Raw genomic sequence first — 21,428 nt, forward strand, 5'->3', positions numbered from 1 at the left:
TTCAAATGCACAGCCCGAAGCAGCCCTTTCAAGAATCCATAAAATATTAGGTTAATGTTATTAGACGTTTCCGTTGTGCGTATTATAGAACTACGTTTCAATGTTTCAGTCTATAATACCAATAACGACTGATATTAAACTTTTGCGTTAAAAGTATCATTAATTAATAGACCAAATTTGTATGGATGAAATAACCATTTCGACAAGAATGTGTGTTTTCGAACAAGTTCTTTTTTCAATATGTTACATCAATTGAAATAGAGTTGTAAGTACAGTTGGTAGAGCCCATATAACGTGGTCATAAATTAAAGCGTTAAGCGGAGACACCCGTTGATGTAACCGCGCCCAGGTCTGTACGTGGCTGATAGAAATATGTTCCTTAACTCTTAGACTGTAGAAGCCATTTGTGAATTGATATTTAACCCGTGAAGCGTCACTTCCGTAGTATTAAGTTCGATAAAAATATGACCGTATTTCTTCTGTAGGTACAGGGTGTCAAGAAATTATGGATTCTACACATGCGGTTTGGTGGAGATTGAGGTAAGAACGTTGCCGTAAAATTGATCTTGAATTTAAAAGTCAATTTTTTTTATCATTTCATTATACAGGGTGTCTCAAAGGTGACTGTTTGCGCGTACGCGTGGCCAACCGCTCAGCTGATTGGAGTTCGTTTAACTGCTAATATCTTGGAAAAAGTGCTTTGGATTTATAAGACAGTAAAGGACTTTTCGATTTGTATTTGCATGAGGAATATGCATGTTGCGGATTGTGCCATCATTTTGGGACATACTGTATATTGAATCTCGTAGTCAGATATAACTCAAATATCATGGTATTGTCGAAGCAGTCGGAATTTTTCAATTTTAACATTATCGTTTATTCGAATAAAACTTCGAATAACTTTCGGCAGCGTGCTTATTCAAACCGTCGAACTCGAGCGTCAACGACCTAAGGTCGACACTGGGCATTTAAAGTGAAACAATTATGCGGACGACGCAGCGATGAAATTACTGTTTTTAAAAATTTGTTGTTTACATTTCATTTTTTCACTTCTTTAAATGCCCAGTGTCAAATAAACGCGCTGTCGAAAGTTATTCGAAGTTTTATTCGGAGCCTTCGAACAAAAGATAAAGTTGAAAATGAAAAATACCTGCTGTTTCATCAATAGCACGATATCGGCGTTATATCTGATTGCGAGATGTAAATTAATATTATAAATAAAGTCAATTTAAAAACGAATAAATCTTTAACATCATTTTTCAAGAGAACGGTTGAGTGCCGATCCACGGTTACTTTCAGACTTTTTGCATTCGCAATGAGTAGAATATAATGCAATCATAAAAAAATTTGACTTTAAAATTCAAGTCAAGATCAATTTTGCGGCACCGTTCTTATAGAATCCGGTTACGGTAGCCGCGACATGTAATTCCCGAGGACAGTCTGGCCTGCACAGGCCAGCTGCAGTGTGTGTTTACGAAAAATCATACGAAAAATCATTCCATGAGACTGAACCGGGTTGGGCTGTTCAGGCCAAACTGAGCGTGTTCAGCAACGTTCAGCCGACAGACCGCCGCGCCGCAGCAAAGAAAAAAAATGTTCCCGATTGATCGCTCCACACGTTAAGTTGGGAACGTGTGTAACTCTTTAAAAAAAATATTATTCAAATAGGCGAAACGTTCTAATGTAAAGGAAAGGAAAAATGAACTCAGTACGATAAATGTTTTCGAGATAAAAATTCATAAGTACCTACACCCCCGTTTCACGAAAGTATGCAAAAATTACAAATTTTGACGGCTTGTATTTTTTAAACGAATGCAATGAAGTGCAGACGTACCACAAATATTGGAAAAGCCAATCGACTGAACTGTACGGTAATACTGTGGCGACTGGCAAAAGCCGACACAGAGCCGTGCCGTACGGTAAATTCCGCCTCAATGGGGACGCGGCTTAAAGTAATAAGTATACAGAAATAATAAAGTCCTAAAATGAACATAATATTATAATATTGCAACACCACCTTTGAGTCATTTAAGCGTACCCTAATAGGGTAGAACTCATGATAGGTTCGTCTTAATTAAAAAAATCAAATTTATTCTTAAAATATATGCGGATCTTTATCGTCGTACCTCTCATTAATGCAAAAAATATTTGGCGATATTTGCCACGCGTTTAAACAGAATCTTGCAAAAGAATAGAATTTTTCATGCATAAGTTTGTTTATAAAAGAACGAGTGGAATAAGATGTCGCAAGAATTTTTGAAAGAGGTCGTTAACACTGTGTTCAACACGATTTCTGATTTGCAATATTCATTGGGAGATCCTCTTAGAGTTTTTCGTCCAGATTACGAATCCAGGAGCAGAATTTCTGCATCTTCCTCAGTCTCTTGAAAAACATGAGTTTTTGTCAAAACGCTAGAAAGTTCAATTTAGTCTTGAAAGATACGGGAGAGTTCGTTGAATATATCAATGCGTATATGTATTAAATTGTGTGATGTTTAATGGTTGTAATGGTCGTGTGCAAATTTCATAAAGAGCAGAGATGTGCGTCCTTTCTAGGCAATAGACTAACAGAATAGAACCCTTTCTAGGAATGGACCACGGACCCAACGGAAATATTGATCACGCTATTGTATTCGTACATAAAGTACACCAAACCTTAGGTCTGTGAAGTTAGCACCCCCAAATGCAAAATTTTATGAAAACCAAACAGTATTCGTTTGTCCACATTTGTCCAATCAAAATTTTCGTTTGTCCACCTTTAAAAAAAAGTTATAAACAAATTAAGAATATGATATCAATACTGCCACGAACATTTTTCCTTCATCTCTAACTGAGATATGATTGTCCACGTTTGTCCATCCCAAATTTTTGTTTGTCCACCCAGCAGAATCGAATTATTAAAAAAAAACAAAAACAATGAGATATGATCGCTCTGAATATTTCTTATTGCATTCTCTCTAAACTAAGCAATGGAATCGTTTGTCCACGATTGTCCACCAAAAATTTTTGTTTGTCGCCGTTAATATTAAATCTTATTTTTTTGTGCGTTTCTTTTGTTAATAACAATTCGATTCTGCTGGGTGGACAAACGAAAATTTTGGGTGGACAAACATGGGCAAATCTCGGGCAATCATATCCAACTGGAGAATTAAGGAAAAATGTTCATGGGGGTGCTGGTGACAAATTTCTTTATTTGTTTATAACTTTTTTTTGAAGGGTGGACAAACGAAAATTTTGGTTGGACAAATATGTACAAACGAATACTGCTTGTTCTTTATAAAATTTTGCATTTGGGGGTGCTAACTTCACAGAGCTCCAAACCTTCGGCTCCAACGGAAAGTTCTCACGCTATTGCACGCGCAGATGAAATAGGCTTGACTTTGAGCTAATTTCGGACATTAGGGACCTAGCATATGACATTATACGTTGCACGATTGCATTCGCCCATAAAACAGCCTAAACCTTCGGCTTCAGTAGAAAGTTCTGACGCTGTTGCACCCTAGATGAGGCAGACCCGACCTTGAGCTAATCATTTGGAAACTGCTGACCCACCATATGCGTCATATGATATTATGCACGCGTAAATGAGGTAAACTTAACCTTGAGCGAATGTTCTGCAAGGTTCTCGTGTTATTGCATGCGTAGATGAGACGCACGAAACCCTGAGCGAATGTGGAAATTGCTGATACAGCATATGATATTACATGTCACACTTTTCGTTATACTGTCTTGCATCCTCGTGCTCTTCGACGTGTAGATGAGCCAGACGTAACCTTGAACGGAATTCGAAATTGCTGACGCCACATACGATATTGCACCATTGGACGCGTAGATGAGGCATTCCTAACTTTGCGGTTTTTCTGGTTCTGTCGTGAAATTTAAGCCAATAGTTCGCAATCAAACTATTATGTTCAAAATATGTATTGTGCTGTAGGTCGCGTAATCCAACAACCATATACCGCCGCGTTGCGCGTGTGGCCAGACCATGGTGTATCTTGAAAAAATGCATGTCTCAGCAAAGACACAGTACATGTTTCTTAGAATGGATTGTAAGACGGTGGCGGGTGAGACAGATCATACGTTCCGAATTCTCGTTCTTATCTCAAGGTTACTAGAATGATGGTGTGTTGCGAGCGTCAAAACTAAGTCAGCAGTTTCATCATCTTGTAGTAGGTACTCGTGACGGGTCCGTTGCGGGTTTCCGAAAAAATTCATCTCTCAGCAAAGACAGAGCTTATATTATTAACGCATTTTGCCAGTTTTGTCATGTTCTGATCATTAAAAATCATTATGTTTAGTTTAACACGATCACATTTTTATTTCCCACTTGCTCTGTTTCAGATCGTTGAAATACCATGTCCAGAATGATTCCGACATTACAGAATCCCTGCCATACATCTATACATCGACACATCGCTATGTTGTACATTTGTATACCGATACATCTACAGTACATCGATACATTAGCATGCTATCTACTTGTATTGCATCTAACGGCTATACATCAATATGTTTATACGTCTATATGTATGTACGTCTATTAGTTGAACTACAGAAGGTGACGAAGAATGTGATAATGTAAAGATATTTATGTCTTCGAGATCGCAGGCATCACTCTCATATACATATGTAGTATGTGATACGGATCCCATTGAAATCATTGACAAAGATTCCACCGACACTGTGTTCATCGACAACAATTTACCGACGTTGGTATTAGCCGGTAACAACAACAATGATCGACACAAATTTTAACGAACCGTTTACAGTATTGCATCAGTCTGCGTTTTGCTTTCACATGTAATACTTTTACATCTACGATATCTGATTAGTTAGTTGATCTAAAGATGCGATCAGTCAATAAAAATGTCTTCAGCACATGTAGAAGACCGTGCAGTTGCAAAAGTTATACAATCAAACCCGAAGAAACCCAAGAGCCGCATTGATGGATATATTTTTACGAAATCTAGGAACAGAAATAATCTTTATTATTGGGTGACGAAAGAAACGGAACGAGATGTAATAAGTTACGAATGTAAAGCTGCAGACGCAGTTGGGGATGAATATGGCGATGTCAGCAGTTCTGCACATGCTCGTATGCTACCGGGATACGTATGGAGTGAGGAGAAATACGAGCATTATAAAACACCGTTCAGAACCAGAAGCTGACAATAGTCTTCTGCAACTTGTAATACAACCGAAGCATCAATATGATGGAGTACATATTATTATTATTAAGTCCATTAAATAATGGCCATCGTGTATTCAACGACGAAAGACGAAATCGGCCACGACCGTCACGAGGAATATTGATTGGTTGATAGGACCCTGCCGCAGCAGACTGGGTCCTGTACAGGAGACGGCGATACGATGGCAGCAGCCACCCTGTGGCGTACAACCCAGTCACACATAAGGTGCACTGCGGAAGTTGCGCCAAACGGAACAACCCGGAGGATTATGTTTCCGCAGTCGTGCATTACCTGGTCCTGGAAGATCGGACATTTCACATATCATTATGTGTGGAGTGTAGATCATTATGGTGCTAGATGTGCGGGACAATGTTAATTGTGCCGGGTGCCTCCACGCCATCTAGTGGTTCTCGCGTAGATACCTCCCCGCATTCCCCCTCATACGCGTTCAATCAATGGACATTTCGTGAGACGACGTAAGTAAACAACTTGACATATAATTTAATCTTCATTTCTTGCACTTCATAGTCACTACTTTTGCTATGTCTTCTAGGACTGAATCTTCTTAATTAACCTTCGGAGTACGGGCCAAGGTGTGCGGCACTTTACTCTTCCTGGTGTCACATGGGATGCGATGTTGAAGTATACTAACATAGAATTCGAACTGTCGACCGACGTTGAAATGTTACTATTCGTTGATGTATTTTTAATTACTACTACTGTGCTATTAATATTGTTTATACATTTCAGAATGTAATAATTAGTTTGTTAATTATTTGTAATAAATTTGTCTTTTTTTGCTTAGACAAACAAAAATTATGTACTTTAACTTTCATTTAATAAAAATTCCCCATAACAATCGCACCCCTCCCTGGATTCGTAGACCACCGCGTGGTTGATTTAAGTTGATGTTAAAAATAATAAAAAAATAAGACGTATTACATCGACAAATCGGTAAACGATTATTTTCAATCGAGTATAGCGTTTAGCTTACTCTCATATCGTATCGCAGTATTCGCTCATTAAACTGCCGTACAGCTTTGGCGCATTTCAAAGTAATCGATTTATTTATCGCGTCTTGAAACTCAATTATTCGATTGTGAACGATAACATTCACTTCGTTTCTTTATTTTCCTGTCACGTTTCTTCAAAATCTCATTGACATAGGCTATGGTTATAATGTCTCCTTTTCTCTAGGATTTGCAACACGTCTTATCATTATTCCTTCCGCGGCGAAAGCTAATTCGGTATCCCAGCACAAGCGTTATCATGTCTATAATTACGAAACAACGATGATGACGATGATGACGCGGCTAATTCACTCATCAGTATCTCACAGTATACCAAATTTATTAATCGACATTTCGTGAATCACTAATTCCAGAACTGCGAAAATGCGTAATTTATAATAAAAAAAAGTTCGTGAAGTTGATCATATGCTGTGTCAGCAATTTCCAAATTCGCTCAGGGTTCTGTCTGTCCCGTCTACGCGTAGAATAGCGCCAGAATTTTTACTGGAGCCAAAGGTTTGGTCTGCTTTATGTGCGAATGCAACTGTACAGCGTATAATGTCATATGTTGGATCATCAATGCCCAAAATATGTCCGAAATTAACTCACGGTCAGGCCTGTCTGATGTGCGCGTGAGAACTTTCTGTTGGAGCTGAAGCTTTGGTCTGCCTTATGTACGAATGCAATAGCGTAATCAAGATTTCCGTTGGATCCGTGGTCCAGAATCGGTCTTATATAACTACTTTCGTGCTAGATACAGAACTTTTCGAAAAAGCAAAAATAGTGCCTAGAAATGACGCACATCTGCTCTTTTTGAAACTTGCACGGCCATTCCAACCATTAACACTAGAACTACCGACGATAAACACATATTTGCTTCGATCGGTGGATAAACGTGAAAACCTTCTAGAAATTTAGAAATTTAGAAATTGACTAATTTCTTCACTTTCATATCCTAATAAAAGGTGGAAAAGATCTCAGAAAATGTATTGTTATAACATTTTAATCGTCGTTGTAAGAGTGTATTGACAAGTCATTTTGACTTGCTTGGTAGTTCTAGTGTTAAACATCATACAATTTAATAACTATACGCACTGATATATTCAGGAGGACTCTTCTGTATCTTTCAAGATTAAATTGAACTTTCTAGCGTTTTATAGTTTTCACGCCATACGCTCTAGTTTTTGAAAAACTGAGGAAAATGCAGAAATTCTGCTTCCGGATTCGTAATTTGGACGAAAAACTCTAAAAGGATCTCCCAATGGATATTGCAAAATTCTTGCGACATCTTATTCAAATTAAAGTCTCTAGCGCATCATCTATGGAGATTAATGTTGGATCACTCATTGTCTTTTATAAACAAATTTATGCGTGAAAAATTCCGTTCTTTTGCAACATTCTGTTTATACACGTGCCAAATATCGCCGACATTATTTTTGCGTTAGTAAGAGGTAAAATCCATTATAATAGCGATTTACTTGTGTAACCGAAGCTACGACGCATGGGAGAATAGTTTAAAGTCCATTTTCACGATTCTAATGTTTTACATGTAAATCGTTCCCAACACTATCAAAACACATAGTGCTTTTAATTCCGGTTTAACCACAGGGAACCGTTATTTTGCTATTAAATACAACGGTCTTTCGTTTTGCAGGGCCTACCCGGAGATAAAGGGCAGAAAGGTGAACTCGGAAGTCCAGGTTTCGACGTCTTTTCTGCAGTAAAGGTATTTAACTACGCTATCTAGCGAGAGCAATACGCGTGAGAGCGTATTTTCCCGCTACAGATCAGAGCACGTAACGTAAAAACGCATCGTTTTACCATTTTATGTTATGTAGAGTACTCGCTGCATAATATGTACTAGTTTCAAGGATACACGCTTACAGACGATTATAAAGTCGAAAACGACCGCAAAGAAAGATACGAAGATTGATCAGAAACTAAGATTCCCTGTTTTGTTAAGATTTTCATTTATAACTTGTGCGCAAATTAAATTATCATTGTGGAACTTTACACTGACGACTACTTTTCTATACGGGGTGTTAATGTGAATCTCGAACACTTTTAAAGGGTGGATTCTGTATGCCAAAGACAAAAATCAAGACTGAAGAAATTACGATTGCGGTTTTATTTTCGAGTTATTAATTTTTGAAAATGCAAGTGGAATAGTCGTAAAATACGTCTGACGCAATGGGTTATTCTACTTGAGAGGCATGCTGTTCAACTGTTTTCATGAGCTGGTTCCATTCACTGTATTTTATTTCATTCATTAGCTTCACTAGGTCAGGCTTGGGAATTAAGTGCTCTTTTCGGCCGATTTTTAGAAGCAACACACCCTCTTCCTCCTGTCGCTCCTCTCGGCCTCTGCGACGCCCACAATGCTCGATGCCCCTCAGGCTCGTACCATATGAACCGCGCGTGGCACATTGGGGGGAGTCTCGTCTCAATTGGTTTCCACACCACCCATGAAGTACTATTATCGATGAATTGTTTTTTCAGCAGTACCTCCTATAAGCCTATCCCACTGTTTCGCATGATAATTTTTTCTGCCGCATAATTTGTGATGATTCGCGGTAAAAAATAAATTTGAAAAAAGCTTTTAAATTTTACATGGTATGAACGCGTCTGAGGCGCATCGAGAGCATTGTGGGCGTGTCGGGGACCAAGCCGCGCGGCGGGAAGAAGTGGGCGTTGCTTCTGAAAGTCGGCCGAAAAGAGCAGTTAATTCCCAAGCCTACACTAGGTCATCGATCGACCCCGTGCGTCAGCTTGTAATCGGCTGTTTGAGTAGTATAAACTAGAGATCACAGTTTTCAACATGTATTAAAGATACACGTGTGCACGGATATATTAATTACTCGTGTATCTATGTAATACATTTTACACACGAAATGCCCATAATTCTGATCATCCTTCGTATAATGCAGTAAAAGTCATGAAAGAATCGATGAAGCGATGCATTTTCACGAATAAAGAATATACAGTTTATTCACGGTCCACGTTATTAATTATTTTACCAAAGAGACATATTTCAACCGAAAAATATCATTCGTGTTTTCACTGACACTTCAGAATAGACTATTACGATTGTTTTTTACATTAGTATTTTAAACGACATATTGTAATATACATGTACATTTCTACTATTTAGAACACGTTGCATATTATATAGCATTTTTTGGGAATTACTGTTACTGCGAACGCTAATATAGTAAAATATCTTGTTAATATTTTAAAAAAAGGCCCATTCACATAGTAATTTCAATATGCCTAATAGAAACCGAAAATATCCATGATAATCTGTGCGTGCATTCACTATCATTCTATGGTACAAACAATAGGTCGTATCGTTAAAAAAAATCAAGGTGACTTTGAAATTTCTGAAATGCCTCCACCCACAAAAAAAGCACGTACCTTATGAGGTGTGACCTGTGATACCATTTAAGTTCCAAGCCTCCACATTTTCATATAGTGTACCATTATGTCATTATTCGGGATGATCAAGTTAGCTGAGACACCCTGTATATACTCAGCTCGGTCTACCTGTGTAAGTCCGTCTACGACGCTACCGACATTATGTGTGGGCATGTGCGTATGCGTTGTGGTTTCAACGAGTAATGAAAGTAGGTGTGCCCTGTCTCTACGATTGTGTTAGGGAAGATGGGCACATGGGTACTTAACTAATCAGACCCGCATTCCTTTCGTTGGGCTTCTTTCTAACTTTGCATAAAGTACTATAACTTACAAATCAAGGCATTCGAAATGAATCGAAGATAATCCCTCTAACAATTAATCAACGTGTTCTAATACAAATTATTGTAGACAGTAAACTCATGTTTCTCGAAATTTTTCGTGCGAAATAATGTTTCAGTTGTGTGTGAACATATGCCAAGTATTTTCTGTAAATATTTACACGAAGATTTTTGCTGTTTCTCGTTAGCTCGCGAAACAATCGAGAACAATGGCTTCGTTCTTGACCGCAAATAGTGTTTGATATTATTTAACAATGCAAATGAAGGACAAGCATCTTGTCTATGTTACGTTAATTGTGGTTGACCGTTACCCCATAAATATGCATACGTGCGTTCAGGAAACCGAAGTCGCGTTCTCGACCTACATAGAGTACCGAACATGTCTCGTATATATTTACACGGATTATTTGCTACGTGTTAATTAAGAAAATCTATGAGATTAGCTCAGAGTTTTTGTTAATGCATGATGACTTCATTTATGACGTATGTAGGAATACAAATTATTATTGACTTATTGAATTCGTAATAATAAAAGTAACTCACCGACTTTTTTCATGGAAAAATGACACCCTTGTTATTGTTATTGAAACATAATGTGACTAAAAGTACAGCTTATAGATGTCACTAACAGATCGTACATATCGAGATTGTTGAGACTAGTAATGGGTAATCAAACTGTTTGAATATGTTCGAACACCTGACGATATGTTCAAATACTTCCAACAATGTTCGGTCGAATCAAACTTTTCAAACAGTTCAACTGTTGCCGAGCTGTCCGAGCTCCGTTATCGATACCTTCCTTGACCTTCAGGTAGGAAAAGGCCTCCGACGACCGAGCCTCGGACCATAATGTAAACAAAACAGAACGAATCACGCATGACTATAAAATTTAAACTTTTCCTCTTTTCAATGCATTTTCATACGAACGTAATCAACCAATTTTTACTGTCATGTTTGGACCATTCTCAGCAAGGGAATTCCCTCAATCTATTCATAACATTTTCATGAAAGTGCATTTAAAAAAGTAGAAGTCAAAACTGTTTAGTCATGCGTGATTCATTCTGTGTGTTTACATTGTGGCTCGAGAGTCGGTTGACGGCTGCCTTTGTGTCTGCACGACAAGGAGGGTAACGATAACAGAGTTCGAATGGCTTGGTCGACACTAACGGCTCGGCCGACTGAGTGCTTGAAACGACCGAACTCTATTTCGACACGTTTCTTCGATGTTAACGTTTCAAACGTTTTGTTCGAAGTATTGGAACATAATCTTTGTTGAAAAGGTCCAAACACGTTTGGTCTGTTTGTTCACGGATCCATCACTGGTTGAGACCATTCGCGAACGAGGTTACAAAACTTCATTAAGATCACATTCCTACAGAATAATATTTACGATTTTGTAAATTAAGGGCAGAGTGATGGCGTCAGAATCTTACGAAATTAAGCGGTGCAGTAACTTAATCAATGAATACGTTTACCAGCGTCAAGCGTCAGTAGTTAACAATGTTGATCCCTCGTAAGATGGATGAACGCCTTTGTACGGATTCTTGATAGGCACACGGCACAAGGTTTAATTTATTTTTGTCTCGACGAAATGTCGATTTTCGATGATGCAGACTAACAATATAAATCATCTTTTCGCCTACGGGTCAATGCACAGGGATTAGGGTTAAAGAGGTCGGTGACGACGCTCCGCGGCGGGACGCTCGGCTATGCGGAAATCGTCGCTCTGAAGGTAACCGGCCTCTTCGGAAGGCAACACGGCTCGTGTTGCGATTCAGAAATCTCTTCTCGTCGGCGTTGCTCCTGCTTCTTCTACCCCTTCGTTCTCTTTGTCATCCTCTGCCTCCTCATATTCTTATTCTTTCACTTCCTTTTTCCCCTCTTCCACCGCCACGTCGATTTCCTTTCCCCTTTTTAATCCCCATAACGAGTAGCATTCTGGCCAGCCCACATTTTGTTTCCTTGTTTGAAATCCATCTTCGCCGAGTTGCCTGTCCACACTCCTAGACGCAATCCTATTTCTAGTCGTTGCCTCGTACAGTGCTTTCGGTGTAGCGTTCTCGTTCGTTTAAAGTGCGACGACAATTTGCTTCAGGAAAGACGCTTCGTTATTTCCGTTTTTCAATTGGGTGTTTAGAACAAATGAAAAATTTGACTGAATCCAATTGTGATTTCATGTCACGCTGAAAAAAACATCTGAACATCTTATGTATGCGTAGTGTCATTTTACGACTATGTATCGTGTTAATAAATTGAACAGTTACGTCGATACTTGATATTGCGTGCAGTTAAAAGGGTAATCAGGATTTTAAATCAAAGTAATCGACAGGAAATATACGCGCAGAATTACATATATAGCACAATTACTGTAATTTCAGCGACAAACGAAAACCAAGTATGTAATTCAACAATACGTTATATTATTCCCGGCACATTTACTATGACAAATCCAGTCTCACTCTTTACACATGTACTGCATCGAAACGGTTATGTTTTGCTTCGAAGTGTTAGTCGTCGCACTTTGTTATCTTTGGTTTTTGGTTGGTAATGGTATTTATTTTAAGTTACAGTATTTAGGTATATCTCTGGGCATGTCTTGGATTCGGAAGAGGAATGAGAAACGAGATACCTTAAAAAATCCATTTTAGGTTTTCCTACCTACTACCCGTTACCCATATGTTTTCGTCTGGTAGCGTTTTGATTTTTACCCGTAGTGTTGACCTACTTCTAGGGACTTCAGGAGCAAGGGCATAATATCTCAGCGCAGACCATCATACAACTGAAAGTAAGTGCGCCTGCTCTTTTGGAGCCCCTCCTTTTTCCTTTTCCTTTCCTTCTCATCGATTCGCCAAGTATTCGATTTGATATTCTCTTCATAGAAGCAATATTTGTGTTAGATTTGCTTTACCGATTAATACCAATTTCATAGGACAATAAATGGAGGTCTAGCCGCGCGCAATACTGATACAGACACGATTTGCAATTTCCGGAATTTAAGATTTTCAGTCAGGAAAGTATTTTAAAATACTCTTCATTGTTTTACGTTCACATCTTATGATTCCAAGGAAGAGAAAAGACGATAAAACAATGTATTCTGATGTCGTTTATTTAGTGAATCGAGTAACGCCTGCGTAAAAAGAGTTTCGAGAGATATTTTGTAATGTCAAATTGAACGTATCGGAACTTCTCTTTATACGCATTAACCATAATAAAATACGCATGTACCGCATCTTGTTATTTTACTATATGTATTGCACCAAGTATCGTTCCGCTCTTTCTTATCTGTTTTTCCAGGGCCGTGCAGTAAATTCAAAGCAGTTTTTGTAACGTAGGTCCTCCTTCCTTTTAAAAATGATGATATAAACAAAAGAATGTGGGATGATCTTCTGAAAATCATTCATGATTCAAGACTAATTATGAATAACTAATTTATCTGATCCTTTAATTCGCTTGTTGTCGGTTAATGGAAACCAGGGGTTGCGAGGAAATTGTTTAAAATACATATATTAAGTCTCTTTCAAATTTCTGTTCAAGAAGGATACGTGTACTTTGGAAACGTCCCATGTTCAATGACGTTGTGTCACAGCAAAGTGTTCGCACTTTGTCACTTAAATCCCATTACTGCACTAAATCATATACCGCAGAGGCTTGATTGTTTCCACTACCATATCGTATTGCAGGGATCCCACGCAGTTGTTCAATACCTCTGCAAGTTATTACTACAGGTAATCGATCAATTTTCTCGTTACCCATTGAAGCTGGCAATAGTTTCCCACCCCAATGAAGTGTAAATACCACCAAGCTCACAGCCTGTGAACGCTAGCCGATATTTCTTTTGTCGCATTCATCGAGCAATCACTGTATAATGATTTGCAGACTATTTCTTTTCTTTTCGACTAGCTCTAACCTACTCATATCAGTAATACTGCATTGTGTCTATCGAGATATTTGCGAAAAACTGAAAAAAAAAATACTGTTCAAAGCATTATACTGATTTGAGTATTCTAAATCACTGACGTCGGTTAAGCATTTCTGAGTTCAGCCGTTGTTTGCCAGCTGTTGTGACGTGTTCATAGAAACAGTACGTAAGCAAGCGGTCGCCCCATGCTGATGCATATTTTGCCATGAACGTGCACGTCTAGACGAAATTTACTATACTAAGTAGGAGCAGTTTTTCGCGAATATCTCAGAAACTAAGGGAGATCGCCTATTATATGTATAGAGAAAAGTGGTTCAGAATGATGATCTAAATAACATATTTCAAGGTCATTGAAATCGGTGCTTAACACCATGTTCTCAATAATTACCCAAATTTGACCTCCAAATTCAAGGTCAAGGTCAATTTTACGGCAACGTCAGTACCTCAATCTCCATCAAACCGAAGGTGTAAAAACCGGCTATTGCATATAGTGCAATCATTTTCCCGGATACAAAAAATTCATATTGAAGGTGCGATTCTGTTATATTATTTTCTTCAAAGCGAATCATTGCAAAGTGATGTATAATTATCTAAATACTATAATACTTTATAGTTGCAAGCAAAGGTAAATTAATGTTCGAAGAAATAGCACGGCCCTGTTCTGTCTGCGTGTAAAGGAATGTACCCGCATGTGTATGTATTGTATGTCACTTTTTGTTATCTTTTTTGCAATTGTAATCCTCAGGGCCTGTTTGAATAGACGGATGTGCGACCAAAACATTTGCATAAACAAGCACAAGTATTCGCATGTTCGGTGTACGACGTGTTTATTTATATATACGCATTTTCACTTTCAATTCACGTGGTAATTTGCACAAGTGCAGTGCGAAGCGTTTAATACAATAACAGTTCTCTTGAAATTAAACCGAATTACGATTCTGTCATTTCATTGTCCTTCAAATATCAAAGGTTATTTATTATAATATTTTTAAAAACGACATTCTTTATTTTTGCATCGAGGAAGCAGATTTTGGAAATCTCTGCAATAAAAGTATTTTCTTAGGTTGTAACTTATTAAGTGGCTGTTTCGACATTCTGTGTCCTTAAACTCAGGTATCATGATTTGAGTATTGCAATATAAGTACTATAATGGCTTAACCCTACCTCCATTATAAAAAGTTATTTAAAATACTGAAAATACGTAATATTTCGATCTGTTAATCACTGTAGTATACCTCTGCAAATATAGAGTATGCATCTATAACTTTTTAAATTATAAGAAATGATATAAATAATATTTTTCCACTAAGTAAATTGAATTGATTTAATGAATACATGTGGATTCGTCATCAAATGGTTAATAATTTTAGCATGCGATCAAATGTAAAGAGTGTTCATAAACAAATTAACATTTATCAAATTGAAACATAAGGACACTTACACGTCTTGAAGTTTATATCACTTGATTTGTGCATGATCCGCTGAAAGTATAAAACTGTGCGTGGAAGTTATCTTCAAGCGGTTGGTTTTATTTCGTACATTATCGACTAACTTGGAGAACGAAGGGCGTTCGTTAGAATTTCCTTATTTAGAGACAAACTATTATACAATTAACATATTCTTCGAGGAACAGTCGTATAATATTAGAAAATATTATTACTTTAACGAAATACAAAACTGAAATGAACAAGATAAATATGTATAGGAATTTCATTCAACACTTAAATGACCTGGGTCGATCGTAAAAATAATATTTCAGACATAAAAAGGTTAAAAACTTACATTTACGTAAACTTCTCTATTCCTACACTTTTTAATATATTCCGTTGTACTATTTTTTTGGAATAAATAAAATTATTTGATTCACATGTATAATATCTACTTTTGTAGCCCTTGAAATGCTCTTTGATGTCGTATATTTCATTTGTCTCCCCGTCTTTGAACCTTCTGAACTTCTGCTCTGAACGAATTGAAATAACACATTCGTTTTCGACTTCGCATATTTTCTTCGATACTTCTACCGTTTTGAATTTCTGCCTCTAGTAGCGACGCAAAAATACACGAACTCCCAATTCTTCCATATCTTTCCTTCCTGAACAAATAATGTGACACAATACAATTAAATAATCAAATGAAATATACGACATCAAAGGGCCGCTTCAAGGGCTACAAAATTAAATTAATACAGATGTGAATCAAATAATTTTATTCCTCCCGAAAAAATAGTACAATGTAATATATCAGGAAAACGAACTTATAAACCAGCTTAGCATTCTTAGAGCTCCAATGACCATCTGATGACCGTTACAAACGAATGCATGGTATATAGGTTTTAATAATTTTTCATAATGAATGCTCCTCGGTATTAAACACTAGTTACGTAAACTTTAAAACAATATGGTATATGTAGTTATAAAATACGCTTTTGGTTCCACGCACAGTTTTTCCATGCGCCTTCTCTTTGCCACGCTCCGCAGTCTTCTCGACCTGCTCACCTTTCTTTCTTTGAATCCACCGTCTCCTCCTATCTTTCATTTCTCTGTCTTCTGTCTACCTTTTATTGTATTTGTCATCGGCAGTTTTCTCCACTGCTCCTTTCCTGTTCCTTTCATTTATGACACAATCCGACGAGTACCAAGAGACAGTCTTGTCGAGGGCTCTCGCCGGAAGAAAGCGGTACCGACGTAACACTCTTGGAACGTAACAGGGAGAACCAGGGGAACCTGGACCACCAGGGCAACCCGGTCCTTCGGGAGCCGAAGGGCTTCCTGGCCACGAAGGCAGACAAGGGGCTCCAGGCGATGTTGGGCCACCGGGTGAGAAAGGAGCACCAGGACCCATTGGGCCGATTGGTCCAGTTGGAACTCCGGGTCTTCAGGGTATCAAGGTAACGTTGAAAATTATTTTTCGCTGGCTTATATCACCACTGTCATTGTCCAATTCTACACCGTCTACCTTCTTCCTTAACCCTTGTGTAGGCAACCGGGTACCCAGGTACCCATTTCTAAATTTTCTTTCACAATTTTTTGTGTACTTGTCTATAACAGTACTTGGTATAATATAGGATGTGCAAACTAAGAGTTTCGGAAAAGTATGAAAGTAAAATTATCTATGTTTATCTAATCTTTCAGAATAGGAGTAGGTATTCCGATTTGTCAGTAACCGTGGAATATTTTAGTTGTCCACGTAAGGGTTAATACTAACCGCATTCGAAATTACGACATATCTTGATTATTGAAATTCCGTTATTCGCAGGGTGACAAGGGTGATAAAGGCGACCGAGGGTTGACAACATCCTTGAATGGCGAACCCTTTGCTACCGGAGTATTCGAAGGACCGCCCGGTCCACCAGGACCACCTGGTAAGCACATACGTGGTGTAATTTAAATACTTTAAAGACTGACAGCGACACGTGAATGAGGTGGCGGTATAAATTTTGATTTCTCAACTTCTTAGACCGACAAAGCCGAGTATAAATAAATTTATAAATTTGTCGTAACAAATTACCCGTACGTGATACATTTTCGATGAAGAATTCGAAACCTACTTCTCCTAGTACGGTGTTATTTATTGTCTGTTAACAATATGATAATAATTGTTCAACAAATTTTAACGTTTTTTAATCCACTCATATTCAATGGGCGTACTTCGTCGATTTTTATGCGCTGAATATGAATCGGCAATCCTTGTTTCGCACCTAACTCTAGTTTCTGGGACATTTTTTTTTTAAAATTCAGATTTTCAACTTTGAAGATGTTTTGTACTTAAACGAGAATAGTTATTCGATAGGCAGACATTTTTTCTAAAGAAAGCATGAAAGATAACTGTTACTATGCGTTTGTTTTCAATACAAAGACGAAATAATTTGGCAAAACGCGTAAAGCCAGCAGTGGTACTCAAGTATCGGTGGCTGCTGCCTCTCTTGTCGCTCACAAGCTTCTTGTCGCTTGTCAGCCTAAGGGTACATTTATGCTGGAGCTGCAATAACAGCGAAAAAAAAGAAATATTTGTTTCTCGTCGCTTTTTTTGCTCGCTGCTCCAATATAAACACTTTCCTTATAAAACAATAGCTTGTCTTTCGCAGCTCCAACATAAATGTACCCCAACAGAATTAATAAACGCGCCCATCAGTCACCTTTTATTGCAATATTGTATTTATTATTTATAACGTATTTAAGGTCATTATAAAGAATAACGGAGATACTTTCGATTTCAATGACCTTGAAATATGTTTTCAAGGTCATCAATCTGAACAACTGTTTCCTATACATGTTACCGTCACTCGGCTTTGGATTCCCAGATGTTCAATTAAAAATTTTCCAGGTTTTGATTGGTTGACTCAGCTATATTAGAAAGAGGTAGCAAGTCCTCCGAATGTAACCTGTCTCCTTCTGAAGTTGGGACACAGATCCAGCCCCCAGACTTGTATATACAACACTAGACTGCTAAAGCTGCGTCTACACTATATCTATAACATAATATGTCATATAGCAAAGTTATAAAATTTGTTAGAAAAACAGAAAGAAAAATGTTATATAACGTGATGTTACATAACATTTTTCGTGTTCTACAGCAAGTTACATATTATCCATCTAGTGTGACGCCATTATCAATAATGAGACGCGAAATGTTGTACAAACTTGTTACAGACTTGTCTGAAAAGTATAGTCTTGTAACAAGTTATAAAAACATGTTGTATAAGCAAGGTTACAGAACAATTTGTTGTATAACACTGTTTTGCTATATAGTGTAGACGCAGCTTAACAGCTGAAAGAAAAGTAATGCAAGTGGTGGGGGGAGTCTTATACATTGAATTCCTATACTCTTGCCTAGACTGCAAATAACGGACATACATTGCAGCAGGTGTGTCCGCCATTTACAGTGTAGGAAAGACTCGATCACTTCTTCCTGCGCCAAGCTATGAACGTTAGCGGTCTAATGTAGCGTATAGGGTGTCTGAAAATAGGTGTAAGTTGAAAAGGGTGTTTAAAACAACTTTTTCCTTAATGAAAAAGTTCTCCGAGGCTTTGTTAACGAGATATTAACGAAAAACCCCGACCAATCAGAGCACGAGTCTGCCGGCCAAGTTCCCGTGGTAGTATTGGCTACCAATCGCAGCGCGTGAAAATGCGGTGTCAATACAGTTGCAAGCAGTTCGAAAAGATATACACCCTCGGGAAGTTAAAATACAACTTGTGCCTACAATTGTCTATAAAGTGAGTTTGATATGGGTCAACTACGAACTGTTCAATGTTTCGTAAGCGAGTAAAGGTACGAAGCTTTAAAACGTTTTGAGCTACGTGTAAAAATCTATGCAATTTTATCATCAATTGAATAGTGTTCATTGCTAGGGCTAAATGGAAGGGAGGATGAGGTGGTGTCGTGACTCATACAATTTTCACAGTAGAATTGGTATTAGGTTAGCATTAGAACGGTTCAGGTTTAATTGAACGTTGGCAGAATACAGATATAGTCTAAATACTAAATATGATGATACCATATTTATAATTAATATAGTTAGAGCAGTCCCGGTCCTAGCGCCTGCGCAAGAGCTAGGCCGTGCTGGTGGGGACAGCGTATGCAATGCGGGGGAAAGCGAATTTATGTGCGGGGCAATGCCTCGCGTGGCAATATGTATATGAAGAGTCCATTGTAATTACAACAAATACGGTAATTCTGTGTATTGGGTGGGAAGGAAGGACGGTATATACTTCCTTGTGCTTTATTTTGTGGCATCGACAGAGAACCTTGTCGGGCCCAACGCACCATTGTAATGTCCCTCCGTGCACCAGAAAACTATTTTAAGAACAATTTCTTCATATCCTCACTCGCTTACGAAATATTTAACCGTTCTCAGTTTACTCATTGTCAGACACACTGTGACCACTGGTGTACATTACGACACGGTGACAGCCCTAGTAGCACAAAATATTGAATACATATTCATACAATATTTATACATACATATATATATATAGATTCAATCTCTTTTTAATATTTACATATACATACAATGTATACTTCATATTACGAAAAAAATATTTTTTCCCAATATAAAATAAATATTTATTTAATATTAGAAAGAAAATATGTTTTTCCAAATATAGAAGAAATATTCATTTAATATTGGAAACAAAATAGTTTTTTCCGAATATACAAGAAATATTTGTTTCCACTTACTTTTCAATATTGATCGTTGCTGATTTGATCTGGGAGGAAAGTGAGATATAATAATTTAACACATAAATGTGGATCGAGTGTGTGCACGTGCGGAAAACTTATTTATGGTAAGAATCACTGACGGTGAACTCAATCGGGACTGGTTGCGGTAGTTTGGCGATCATGTGGGTCAGCGGAGACGGTACACCTTTTAAAAGCTTTCCACCCGTTAAAAAAAAAAGATAGCAAAAAATAAGACTAATTTCGGATACAAAAAACGGCGTATGAAACTTATTTTAATGTTTTTTTAAACATTCTTTTCACACTTTTAGTGTTTATTTACTATTGTCTAAATATTCAACTCATATTTTTTAAATATTTCTTTTATATTCTATGAATATTTAGTTTGTATTTTTTAATCATTTATTTTATATTTCCTGTATATGTATACAATATTTGGATTCAATATTTATTTCATATTAAAAAATGTGGCTCAAAAAATATTATTTCAATATTTGAAAAACATATTTAACTAATATTTTTGTGCTACTAGAGAGATAATTCAACAGGTGCAACTATGTGTTACCTACGTTTCGAATTTTGTATTCACGAAAGATGTGCGATATGCATACATAAATCGGAAATATGCCTTAAACAGCAGAAAAATGAGTGAAATTAGCAAATATTTTGTTGTTGCAAAATTTTCTTTCGGGCACCACCATTCCGTAATATGATGATAAAAATAATAGCTTTATTATAAAGCATTATTATGCTTATAAATTTTATAAGTGAGAAATATAATTAATTTTTTGATCTGCATAGAAATATATCCACACGCACGCATTACTAATGCAGTATAAAATTGACTGAAACACAGTTGTGTATTTTGAGATGTGTGAAATGAGCTTTACGGCGAAATTACTTCATCATTTTATACACGTAATTTCACATAAAAGCGAGAGTGCGTGTGGAAAAGAACGAATGTATTGTTTTATTTTATGCACGTGATGTACACACCACGCAGGGCCCCAGGGCGAGAAGGGGGAGCTGGGTCCGACTGGACCACCCGGTCTGCCGGGAGAGAAGGGTCCCCGGGGAAAGCAAGGGAAGAGGGTAAGCTTCAACGAGGTCCTCCGGCAAACTACCACCGACCAAATCAACCGTACAAACCATTTCATCCTAAGTACCACCCGTACAAACGTCCAACTTCCATCAAAATTCAGAAAGACAAAATTACATCCAACGTATTTCGTGTACTTTGTTCCCCATCCCCATTCAGTCCATGTTTAACAACATTTCCCAGATATCCTTACCAGTTTACATACCTCTGTCGTACATATGTAACGCGAGCTGGGAACGTTTTAAAGCTTTTTCGGACGGACAAAGTGCATGCGCCTGC

At 37.6% G+C, this 21,428-nt stretch overlaps 1 protein-coding gene across 1 annotated transcript in view; it reads left to right on the plus strand.

Annotated features, from left to right (window-relative positions):
* The window catches only part of LOC107186706 (collagen alpha chain CG42342), an 89,542-nt gene that overhangs the window by 28,071 nt on the left and 40,043 nt on the right, over positions 1-21,428 (plus strand). Inside the window, exons 5-9 of the mRNA XM_015574640.1 lie at positions 7,854-7,925; positions 12,683-12,736; positions 16,578-16,757; positions 17,126-17,231; positions 21,054-21,142. Coding sequence (XP_015430126.1) covers positions 7,854-7,925; positions 12,683-12,736; positions 16,578-16,757; positions 17,126-17,231; positions 21,054-21,142 — 501 coding nt within the window. The remainder of the gene's footprint in view (positions 1-7,853; positions 7,926-12,682; positions 12,737-16,577; positions 16,758-17,125; positions 17,232-21,053; positions 21,143-21,428) is intronic.

This window comes from Dufourea novaeangliae, unplaced genomic scaffold (assembly GCF_001272555.1).
Source record: "Dufourea novaeangliae isolate 0120121106 unplaced genomic scaffold, ASM127255v1 scaffold87, whole genome shotgun sequence".
NCBI lineage: Eukaryota > Metazoa > Arthropoda > Insecta > Hymenoptera > Halictidae > Dufourea > Dufourea novaeangliae.